Source organism: Vulpes vulpes, chromosome 3 (genome assembly GCF_048418805.1).
Source record: "Vulpes vulpes isolate BD-2025 chromosome 3, VulVul3, whole genome shotgun sequence".
Taxonomy (NCBI): Eukaryota; Metazoa; Chordata; class Mammalia; order Carnivora; family Canidae; genus Vulpes; species Vulpes vulpes.
In genome coordinates, this window is record NC_132782.1 from 6,929,804 (window position 1) to 6,942,023 (window position 12,220).

The following is a 12,220-nucleotide window of genomic DNA, read 5'->3' on the forward strand; positions in this document are numbered from 1 at the left end:
GGAATTTTGGAAATAAGAATTCCCAAACAGAGGAGAGTGAATAACCCAGACCACAAAGCTGTAGGTGCTAGTGAAGACACACTATTATTTCCTGGCTAAAATTAAGAGTCTTACACACATTTAAGATACAGTTAGATGGGGATGCCTGAGTAGCTCGGTGGTTTGAGCATCTGCCTTCACCTCAGGGCATGATCCTTAAACAGGGATGGAGGTCCCCCCACCCCCATTGGGCTCCCTGTGGGGGGGCCTGCCTCTCCCTCTGCCTGTGTCTCTCATGAATAAATAAATAAAATCTTAAAAAAAAATTAGAAAGATAGCTAGATGGTAACTACCTTTCTGACAAATGGTAATAGCTAAAGTTTCTCTCATCATGGATAGACTGGCTCCCAGAGGGACTATTGCAAAACAAACAAAAAACAAAACCCCTGAGAGCAGCCCTAATATGGTTCCAGCCAAAAGTTTTGCAAAAATTCTTCTTTTACTTCTCATATGTCAAATGTCAATAAAGCCAAGTTCCACTGAGAAGATGTTCCAATTTATTTTGTTATACAGGCTTTCTGCTGATGTTAATGCTGTGTCTGAGGACTGAAAACTTGGGAACTGTCACTGTGTCGGTAATGAGGGTTCACACTTGCGCTAAACATCTCTTATAAGACAATTTATATCTCTTTAGAATATGATAAAGGATAAAAGAACTATCAGCTGAAAACAATCAAGAATTATAGCTACTTACGGCTGACACAGCTTCACCAGGTCCTGGTCTGTGGTGTTGGGAGGCAGTCCCCGGATATAGAGGTTCGTTTTGCTCAGCTGGTCCCATCCTGAGTTGCTACTGCTGCTGCTGTTGTTATTACTGCTGGTGGTGCTGGGGCTGGGAGGGGCCATGGGGTGGGCTGGGACCAGAGACTGCTGAGAGACAAAGATGGGGAGCGTCAGAAAACCAGCTGCAACAGGGGTAGCCCCCCTTCACAGGCCATATGAACTCTCTCAAGAAAACAAATACAGATCCTCTCAAGTGACTTTCATGTATACATTTTAATTTACACCTCAAAAAAGACCTGCTCGTTCTACAGAAAAAGCCCTCTCCCTCAACATGCAATTAGTAACAGGATTTTATTCAGTAGAATAGTCTCTACGTTTGCCTTAAATAGGGCTAAAAATTTATATAAGATTAATGTATTCACACCTTTTAAGGAACACATCTACTGAGACTCAAAATTAACTTGCATGAAGTTAGGTGATAATATCATTTTACGATACAGTCATTTAGAAATCACTAGACTTTTGAAAAGGTTTTCAAATTCTGAATAACATTTGATTGAAAGTTGCTGATAATTTTATTAAGACTCTTGGGGGAAAAAAAAAAAGATTACTCTCCGAGTGTAGCAAAGTTTGAGTTCCATCACAAGGCTCAAAGGCGGCAGACTTCACCTAGTTCTGAGTCTGGCCCACGGCTCCACTGAGACATCTGGATGAGATTTACAGGCATGCTGCCTTTCGCTCTGGCCAACCTTGTGAAATTTAACCCCTGTGAGAACGGTGTGGTAGTTGGAAACCTTCCCAGGCCTTGCAGCAAGGAACACAGCTTTTGTAAAGCCTGAACGTAGGGCTCGGTGTGGTTTCGCAGTCGGCAGCCACCTAGGAAGAATGTCTGAAATTGTACTCACACCAGATAATTCTCTGTTAACCAATCGAAAGAAACCACACTTCTCTGCCCTATGCCACACACATGACTTTTGAGGAAGTTAAATGGTTCGGTCTGAGATGGAAGTGAGCATACCCTCAAGTGCCCTCAAAGCAAATGCTCAGCAGTTTCATAGCAGGACATGGAAGTTCTTTTCACCTCACATCTCAATAATAAATATACTAACCCAAGGACTTCACTTATACTAAGTAACAATTTGAAAATATAAAAGTGTAAAATTATAGTCCCTGCACATTAAAAAAAAAATTTCAAATCTTACAGCCTGAGTTTTATAACCACAAACAAACATTAATCCGGCACACTGAAGACACAGTTAATTTCCACTTTGGAAAGTTCAAAAAGCAGAAGATCCCTTGCAATATATGTAACCCTGCCTACCATGCCAGCAACCTCAGTTATTAACTATAGATCCGGCTCTGCATCCAGTTTCTGCCATGACTATCCTAACTCCACAGTACCTCCCACAATGGGATCCTCATTAATCTGGACATGTAGTAATCATTACTTCTTTTCTGTAATGTGTATTTTTTTTTTAAAGTAGGCTCCATGTCCAGTGTGGAGCCCAACATAGGGCCCAATGTGGGGCTTGAACTCACAACCCTGAGATAGAGACCTAAGCTGAGACCAAGAGTCAGACGCTCAACCAACTGGGCCACCATTGCACCTCTACTATGTATTTTTTTCTTCTTACTGCCCAGAGTCCTTGCTAAGATTATTGAGTCCAAACATCACTTTACCTCAAGTGATTCTCTTCCAGAAGGAAAGTAGCAAGAAGGGTTTACAATAGTCAAAGTATAAATGACGGCTGAACTTAACTAGGAATAACCATATTGCTTAATTCAAGAAAAAACTTACCTGAGACCATATCCTATCAAATCTATTTGAGTTATGCCCTTAATAAGCAGTTGAACTCATATCCTTTTCTCTCATCTCTTGTTTTTCCCTAGGGGATAAAGACTCTGCTTTCTAGAAGTAAAACAAAGAGTAAGCACTGTCCCTTGCTTTGCCGCAGGTGGCATCTCAGATCCCCAGCCATATCACACAAAGGCCTGTGTTCCTTCTCCAAAATTACTCTGTATTAGTTGCTCCTTACAATTAGCCAGGCATCTCCCTATTTGGCATTTCAGTTTAGAACAGAGGTGCTGGGAAGTAACACACACAACTGCCCCCCTATCCCAAGCCTTTGATTTACACAAAGAACTCATATCTAGGCAAGGCTGAAATTTTTGTTAAATTGTCTTTGATTAATGTCCAAGAACCTGTCTTTGCCACAAACCACACTGTTACTCAAAGTAGGACCCACTATGTTTAGTGTAGCTGTTGGGGGATGGAACCTGGTCACCTGGGGTAAGCCCTGGAGAAGTCTGAAAAAAGCTGTGGATCTGTTCCGTCCCCACCTCTGAGGCATTAGACCATAGTGAAGCAAATGAACCATCGATGGTTTAAAGACCACAGTCCAAGTTTGTATCAGCTCCGACCTCTTCTCTGGGGTAGAAAGTGGAGTGCCCGGTGTGGACTTGTAGGATTAAACGAAACATTTGGGGGTATGATTTACTAAGAGATTATTTGGACATGAAAGGAGTAGGTTTTTATTTATGTATTTACTTTTGGCAAAAGTAGAACCATGATTTATATCTCAGAATTTACATAGCTGATTTAATGTATCTTTGACAAGCCTCTATATTTATTACAGTATTATTTTCTCACTCTGGGAAGTAGGTGTGGAGCATATCCCCCGTCTCTCCATGCTTCCCCTCTATCCTGCCCTATGGTGGAAAAAGTCTCCGAACATTCTGGTCCCAGGTGGGAGACAGGGGTTTCTGAATGTGCCCTGAGGATGACTGGCCTTTGGCGAATCCTATACAGAACAAGTTCAAATTAAAGTGTTATCCTAATATTAACTATTTCTCAGAACTAGCTGAAGACAGCTAGCTTGCTCTAGGTTGCCAATTTTCTATTTTCTGGTGTAGAAAATTTTAGATCAAAGATTAGGTTTATAAAACTCACGGAAATCAACAAGTTAAATCATAATAAAGATTGAACACATGTTTAAAGAAGAAAATTCAAACATAATAAAGCTATGTAACTCTAAATATTCAGAATGGGTTAATGATAATTGCAATAATTTGAGTAATACTACTGTCTCATACTGCATGTTTAATGTGTGTCACTGTGGCAAGTGCTTCATGTGTATGATCTTCCCTAATCCAATGACGCAGATACATCATTGTTCTCCCCTTCGGCACATTAGGAAACAGAATCTCAACAGAGGCTCAGTAATATGCCATGGTCACACACTGAAGATGGCAAGTCTGTCAAACCTGCCAAAACCAGAGCCCTCAAAACAGCATTCTTCATGGTACACCAGAACCATCCATATCCTAAATATGCTGTTTGTATTATTTCATTTAGCTGTGCCCATCCTTCCTGCAATCTAAATATTAAGTTCAAGTTTCTCTGAAATGGGACCCTTAATACCACTGGTGGCTGGCTATCTTTTTCTTTTTTTGAGAAAGACAAAAAGGTGCCCTTAATTTAATGAGCACACACACAGTCAGCTTGTGTGTGGGTGTATTTTACAAAGTCAGCTTTTGAAAGGTTAGTTTTTAAAACTCTACCTTATATTTTTATTAACAAAAGAATTCTACACAAAAAAAATCTGAAAGCAACAGCACATTATGGCTGAACACCAGAGTCAGCATTTTAGAACAGCTAGACTTAACCAGTGAAGACTTAAACTCTTGCTTCCAGATTAAAACGCAATTGAAATGTAAACACTGACAAGTCTTGAACTCCAGCTTCACAGCTCCGACCAATTCAAAACAATAACACTCTGTGTTCAACGGCACAAAGGGTAAACTTAAAAAAAAAAAAAACAAACTTACCAATGGAGAATATTTTACCAAATTGTTTTTATCACTGGTTGTCTTTTTAATCTTGCCTCTCAAAACCCCTAAAGCTTCCCTGGAGTTTGAAAAGGACTCCCACCCCCCTTCTCATCTCTTGTCCCCTTGGATGAAGTAAGTAGCCAATTTACACAAATTCAACCTAATTAAGGACCTTGAGTGACTGGCTGGCCTGGGGTGAGCACTGACCCATCCCACAAGAGCCCAGCAGTCTACCTCAGCCTCCTCTGGCCTAATGTCACCGCTTCGGATCAGGTAAACAAGCTACCCATCAAGCGTTTTATCCAAGGGCAGGGAAAAAAAACTAATTCAGTTTTTCACAATAACATTACCTGGGCTTAATGTGCATGCCAAAACTGACAGAAAACCAGCTGGTGGTGAATAAATGGAATGGCTGTACTCGCAGACCCTCTCTGCAACCCCTACAGAGTGGGTGTGGGCACCAGCAGGAAGAGGTTTGTCAGCGATCAAGGAGGACTTCCTGTGTGGACAACCCTGAGGCCTCTATCCCGCCAGGAAGGCCCACTGGCCTCCTACACTCAGACAGGATGGTCAACAACAGGCATGCGGCAACTATGCACGCATTAGATCTATTTCCCTTTCCATCACGTTACCCTACTCCGACATCACATTAAGTAGACTCTTCTATATAAATACAAGTCTAAAGGTTGTTTATGAAAAAGGCAAGACAAAAACCATTGGTGAACCAAAATATATTAGTAATCACGTACTGCTGCAGATTCCTGTTCACCGAAGACAATGAATAAAAATGAAAATCTGACATTACAAATTCTATTGTCTCATTTCCTCCCTGGTACTAACAGGCCACAAGGATTGTGCTCCAACCCATCTTACAGCTGCAGTTCTCCTCACTTCCCCCTCAGTCACTAACTTCCCTGGGGACTCTAATACATTTTGAAGGGAAACCCAGAATCTGCCTTTTAATTGCCCTCAAGTCTTCTCTAAGGCTACCAACCTTATAGTTTAAGAAGGTTACAATCCAAAATCCATAATCCCCATCGCCATCCCGCCACGCAATGATAGCACAACGTGTGCATCCACACACACACACACATACACACACACACACACACACACTCTACCACCACCACCCCACCCCCAGCCCAACCGCAGGGAGGTTTAACACATCAACTATTTCCTTAGTCCAAAGCAAAATAGCCCCTACAGTGCAGCCAGAAGTTATGGAACATTATTGTCTTTCACCAGGAAATGGTACATTATCAAGCCTGACATGAACTGAGTACTGTGTAAAGACATTAGATAACCACACTAATTCCACACACTAGTTCCTCTCCATAAAGCTTTCAAGATGTAAAAGAATTTAACAATTTAAGGGAATTATGGAATGGGGAGGGAAAGCATCCAAATGGGCCAGTTTCACCACAGTTAGGGTATTTTCTTTGTTTTCTTTTCGACATCTGAGTGGCTCAAAGAGGGCCAGGACTAGTGGCTGTGAAAGATAAAAGTTCCTGGCACAGGGAGCTGGGAAAGTACACGCAGCTGAGAAGTGGGAGGTGAATTAGTGAGAGATGAGAAACTAGCCAGGAAGCAGATGTTCTTCTGGGTAGGCCAGTATGTGAGAGATCACCTATATTAATGAAGAACAATAGTGCCCCTTCACACATGCAGACTCTTACTTAGCCATCATGTGAGAGAGAGGGCCAAAGGGCAAATATCAATTAGTCCTATTTGATGCTAAGATATCAGGGCTTAACATCATATGGCTAATTAGTTCATGAAACTGGTTTTCATAGAGCCACTGTCCCTTCTTTGAAAACAAGTTTTGTAGCCTCTAAGACTACGAAACTGAGCAATAGATTATTCAGTATTTTTCTCGGGTTATATTTATCAAAGGAGAGGGCCATGATGTTATGTTAGCTATTAAAATAAAACTAAAGATCTCCAATATACTTCACAATTAATATTCTCTAAGATAGCTATCAAGCTAATCCTTGCATGTAAAGCTATAGTCTTCACACAGAAATCTCTTTATCTAAGTTCATGAATAGAGCAGCATTTTCTTAGGCTTTGGATAAAAGAAACGAATTTAAGACTTCCACTGAAGAAGATAAATATCTGTTGTATACAACATGACTGACTGAATGGACAGAGACCATGTCACAGAAGTGAAAATAAACAACAGAGAAAAGTCTTTAGAAATGAAAACAGCTTAGAAAAGCTTTCTGGGGTGGAGGTAGTGGTTTTGGAGAAGGAAAAAAGAAAGAGCAAGTCGGGTGTTGAAAATCCATAGTAGAAAACATACCTTAGACACAATGTGTGATTTCTGAGGTCAAATTCTCTTTGAAGTTTCCATTAAAAAAAAAAAAAAAAAAACTAGATTCCTTTATCATCCAAAAATCTTTTAAAGATCTGGTTTGTGCTCCAGCATGCAAATCACCTCAATTGTTTGGTTCTCTCCAAAGGTTCTGCCAAGAATTCCACAGATGCCCCAGGTTGCCTGCTGAGAACCCTGGGCCAAGGAACACCCTACAGTTCTTGTGCTATTTGTTCCTTCTAGGGTTTGGAATTGTGTTTATGAAGGGGGAGAAAGCCAAAAACCAACACAAAAACCCCATAAATATAGTCAACTCATCTTTGACAATGGAGCAAAAACAGTACAAGGAGCGATGATAGTCTCGTCAACAAATGGTGCCAGAACAACTGACCATCTGCATGCAAAAGCATGAATCTAGACAACAGACCCTACATCCTTCACCAAAATTAATTAAAGGCAATCACAGACCTAAATTTAAAACGTACACCTGTAAAACTCCTAGAAAATAGCACAGGAGAAAACTCAAGATGACCTCAGGTATAGTCCTAACTTTTTAGGTCCAATACCAAGGACATACTCCGTAAGTAATTGACAGGGTGGGCTTCATTAACATCAAACATTTCTGTGCTGCAAGAGAGAAATCCAATAGAATGAGAAAACAAGCCAGAGAATGGGAGAAAATATTTGCAAAACACAGATCTGATAAACTGTTATCCAAACTCTACAAAGAACTCTTAAAATTCACCAATAAGAAAACAAACAACCCAATTTAAAAATGCGCCGAAGACCTTACCGAACCTTACCAGGGAAGACACACAAATGAAAAATAAGCGTAAGAAAAGATGTTCCAAATCACAGGTTGACAGGGAACCGCACTTTGGAGACACACTGACAGTTCCCTACAAGACTGAACACACTCTCATTATACCATCTAGCAATTGTGCTCTTTGGGGATTTACCTAGAGGAGTTAAAACCTTATGCCCACACAAAAACCTGCACTAGACAAATATAGCAACTTTATTCATAACTTTGGAAGAAACAAAGATGCCCATCAATAATGAAAGGATCAGTAGTAACCTGTAGTCCATCCAGGCAATGGAGTATCAGTCAGTGCTTAAAAAGACATGAGTTATCAATCCATGAAAGACACAGAGGAACCTTAAATGCACATTACTAAGTGAAAGAAGCCAATTTGAAAGGCCACATTTTCTGTGGTTCCCACTTACATGACATTTTGGAAAAGGCAAAGCTATGGAGACAGTAAAAAAGACCAGTGGTTGCCATGGGCTGGGGGGAAGGGAGGGATAAACATGCACAGATGATTTTTTGATTAATGCAACTAGTCTACATGATACTCTAATGGTGAATACATATCATTATACACTTGTCTAAGCCCACAGGGAGTACACCACCAAGAATGAACCCTAAGGTAAACCTCGAACACTCTGCCTGTGTAGATTCAGCCTTGGGGAAAAAATATGCCATTCTAGTGAGTGATACTGACAATAGGAGAGGTTATAACATGTGGGGGGCAGGGGGTATGTGGGAAAGCTGTGTAGCTCCCTCTCAATTTCACTGTAAAACTAAAACTGCTCTAAAAAATAATCATTTAAAAAAATGACATAAAGATATACTGGAAGTGAGGTGCCTGGGTGGCTCAGTCGGTTAAGTGTCTGACTTTTGATCTCAGCTCAGGTCTTGATCTCAGGGTCATGAGTTCAAGCCCCACACTGGGACTCTACAGTGTGGAGCCTAGTATGTGTGTATGTATGTATGTATGCATTAATTAAATAAAATAAGTAAAGATAAACTGGAGGCATTAGAGAGGATTTATTCACCAGGAAATTCCAGGACCAAGACAGTAAGTGAGGAGCTTAAAGCAATGGGCTCAAACCTTTCCTACTGGAAAGCACATTCATTAGCAAGGAAAATATTTTAATGACATTTAAAAAAAAATTAGTATTGAAGTATAGATGCCATACAGCAGTATATTAGTTTCAGGTCTACAACATAGTGATTTGATAATTCTATATACTATGCAATGCTCGCCATGATAAATGTAGTTATATTACAATCTTACTGGCAATATTCCCTAAACTGTATTTGTCATCACCATGATGCATTTATTTTATAATGGATAGTCTGTAGCTCTTAAATCCCTTTCACCTATTTTACCCCTTCCCCCCCCCTTGCCTCTGCTCTGGCAACCACCATTCTGTTCTCCTTATTTATGACTCTCCTTCTGTATTTTGTCTATTCATCTGTTTTGTTTCTTAGATTCCACACGTAAGTGAAATCATATGGTATTTGTCTTTCTGTCTGACTTATTTCACTTATCATAATACCCTCGAGGTCTATCCATCTTATCACAAGTGCCAAATTGTGTTCTTTTTTATGGCTGAGTAATATTCCATTATGTATCTGTATCACATCTTCTTCCAGTCATTTATTGATGGACACTTAGGTCACTTCCTATCTTAGCTATTTTAAATAATGCAGCAATAAACAGACATGCAACATATTTTTTAAAGTTAGCGGTTTTACTTTCCTCAGGTAAATATCCAGAAACAGAATTACTGGATCATACAGTACTTCTATTTTTAGTATTTGGAGAAACTGCCATATTGTTTTCCACAGAGGCTGCACCACTTTGCATCGCCACCAACAGTGCATGAAGGTCCCCCTTTTCTCCACATCCTCACCAACACTTGTTACTTCTTGTCATTTTGATACCAGCCATTCTGACGATGCAAGGTGCTAGCTAGTGGTTCTGAGTCATATTTCTCTGATGATTAGTGATGCTGAGCATCTTTCTGTGTGTCTAGGAAGGAAATACCTTTAACAGTGGGTTCCTGGCCTTATATCCCGTATCACACATAATACTGTGGTATGGCACAATTTCTTAAAAAAAAAAAAAAAAAGAACAAACCCACAAAAACCTAAGAGTTCAACAAAGGGAAGATCAGGGATGAAAGGGGATGAAAGGGCCTAGGACAGAAGGGCTGAGGAAGGCTTCACAGAGGGGTATATATGGCTGAGTGAGCTGAATATTGGTGGCAAGTCCTTAAGCATTAGATAAATGGCAGTCCCATGGGGGGGAGAGAGGACAAGAACCAACAAAGATACAGACAGGAAGGATCATTGCTCATCAAAGTTTGTGAAAAGACCAACCTTGGTCAGCCAGGACAAGCTGATGTTCCAGAAAGGGAAGGGACAGGAGGATGGTACTAGAAAGGTAGGACAATAACCTAGTAATCAAGAGAGAATATGGACATGGTATCACAGATTATTATACAGAGGTCTCCCAGGTAGAAAAGAAAATTTAAAGATGGTAAATGACCAGCGATAATTTGGGGGGAAGTAAAATGCGGGAAATTCTTTTCCCTCCTTTCTATGAAAAGGTCTACGGAAAACAAAAATTACTGGATGGAATAATCGGAATATCTGGATTCAAATTCTGCCTGGCAGCAACTGGAACATCATCTGTGGGCAGCTCAGTTCCTCATCTGGGCAACAAGCAGGTTAGACTACATGATTTCTATGTTCCCTTCTAGCCTTCAAATTCTAAGGCTGGATAATGTTTCTCTAGCTAGAGAAAGACATCTCAAAACAGAACCCAGCCAGGCCCGTGGGTCCTCTTATCTGTCTGCCAAATAGTCAGAAGAGAAATGGAGTAGGAGGTTAAACGGGCAGACCCCAGAAAGAAGAGTCACACTTTGCATCTTGCAGCTGGAAGCTGCGGTAATCACACTGCCATCACGTTTCCCTACCCCACTTAGGCCAAGCACTGATTTCCCTATTTAGTCACAGATGATTATGAGAAAATATTATAAATATATAAGCTATACTAAACAACTAAGGCTTAAAAGAACAATTTTTTTAAATTATATAATATTCAGAGTTCTCCAAACCAGAATATTCTTAAGGTGAATATATTATAGCTAAAATCACTTTAATAACAGATCTGCCAAGACTTTACGTTGGTTAATAGTCCAGCATCTTTTTGTCTCAATATGTAATCAGTACAAAAAGTTGAATTTCACATTCTATTTAATCTCTTATATAGAGAAGGACCATGTAATAGCGCCAAGATCATCTCAAAAGAAAATTCAAAACAACAAGCAAATTCCATCCCAAACCACCAGCGATTAGAACTCGGTAAACATAAAATCCTGCCCAACTTCAGGTGTGAAATTACTCTTCTGGATTCTGAATGCAGGTGGGTGGTATGTTTTTTTTCCTCCTTCTGACCCCCAAATGAGGAGTTTTCAGATCTACACCACTTTTCTTCAACACAGCCTTGTAAAAGAGACAAGAATGAACTCTTCTTTTCCTTTTTACTCAAAATAACTTGAAAAAAGAAAACTTCCTAAGGGAAGCGCAGCATTGCCTTTATCATGACAGTTCAGAACACCTCTGCAATGTTCTGATTTCCTGCCTCACCCCAATGGAGTTAGGATTCCAGCACTGACAACTTCCTTCCAGCTGTTTTTAAAAGTCTATGTACAGTACAGTTTGTATTTCTTGTAAGTAAAGAATTACTGCTGAGATTGCAAAGTCTTCAGGGTGGAAATTACCTATCTTAAAATATTTTGTCTTCACAATGAAAAATACTTATTGAAAGTACTGTAAAGTGGTTAACTAAACATTAAACTGGGAAAAATTAAACGAGTCAGCTTACCCCCAAAACCCCATATGAATTTACTACTTTTTTTTTTTAAGATGTAAAGGGCTAAAAAAAAAAAAAGATGTAAAGGGCTATGTAAACAAGCTTGCAATATCATAAACTAACCCCTGGAGAAAAAAAAGCATTATCTACACTTTCAGGAAACTAAAAAGTATTTAAAATCTCCCCATAAGAACTTTTAAAATGAAATCTTATCTGACACTGCTGTGATTTGTACGTAGCCAAAGTAAAACATCATCAAATGAAAATTTTCTGAGTTAATACAACTCAAAAAGTTAATGAATGCATTCATTCTTTCTCATGATAAAATCCAGCAGCTTACATCTGATACAGGATGGATAATTAGTATAGAACAGCCACCTCTTTATTATGTTTCTCTGTGTGTCTCTATGTAAATATGTGTTTGTGTGACATTTTGTGGGGATAAACTGAAAGGAGGAGATGGTTATCTCTGAGATACACTGTCTCTGATGTATCTGAGATACAATGTCTGACTGTGTCTGAGACTGTGTCTGTGTCTCTGTTACAAAGCACAGTGATTTTTAACTTTTTTTTTTTGCCTGAAATCTACCTCAAAAATAAGTTTTTGTCTGAATTCACAACTCTGAATATATTTACAGGCAAA

The 12,220-nt window shown here is 39.6% G+C and overlaps 1 protein-coding gene across 14 annotated transcripts in view; it reads right to left on the reverse strand.

The window, feature by feature from the left end:
* Positions 1-12,220, reverse strand: part of RBMS1 (RNA binding motif single stranded interacting protein 1) — a 213,492-nt gene that overhangs the window by 91,221 nt on the left and 110,051 nt on the right. For 8 of the 14 annotated variants that reach the window (XM_025994181.2, XM_025994180.2, XM_025994178.2 and 5 more), the window contains exon 2: positions 734-909. In XM_025994181.2, coding sequence (XP_025849966.1) covers positions 734-909 — 176 coding nt within the window. The remainder of the gene's footprint in view (positions 1-733; positions 910-12,220) is intronic. The other 6 variants (XM_072751708.1, XM_072751701.1, XM_072751710.1 and 3 more) reach the window with 1 other exon arrangement.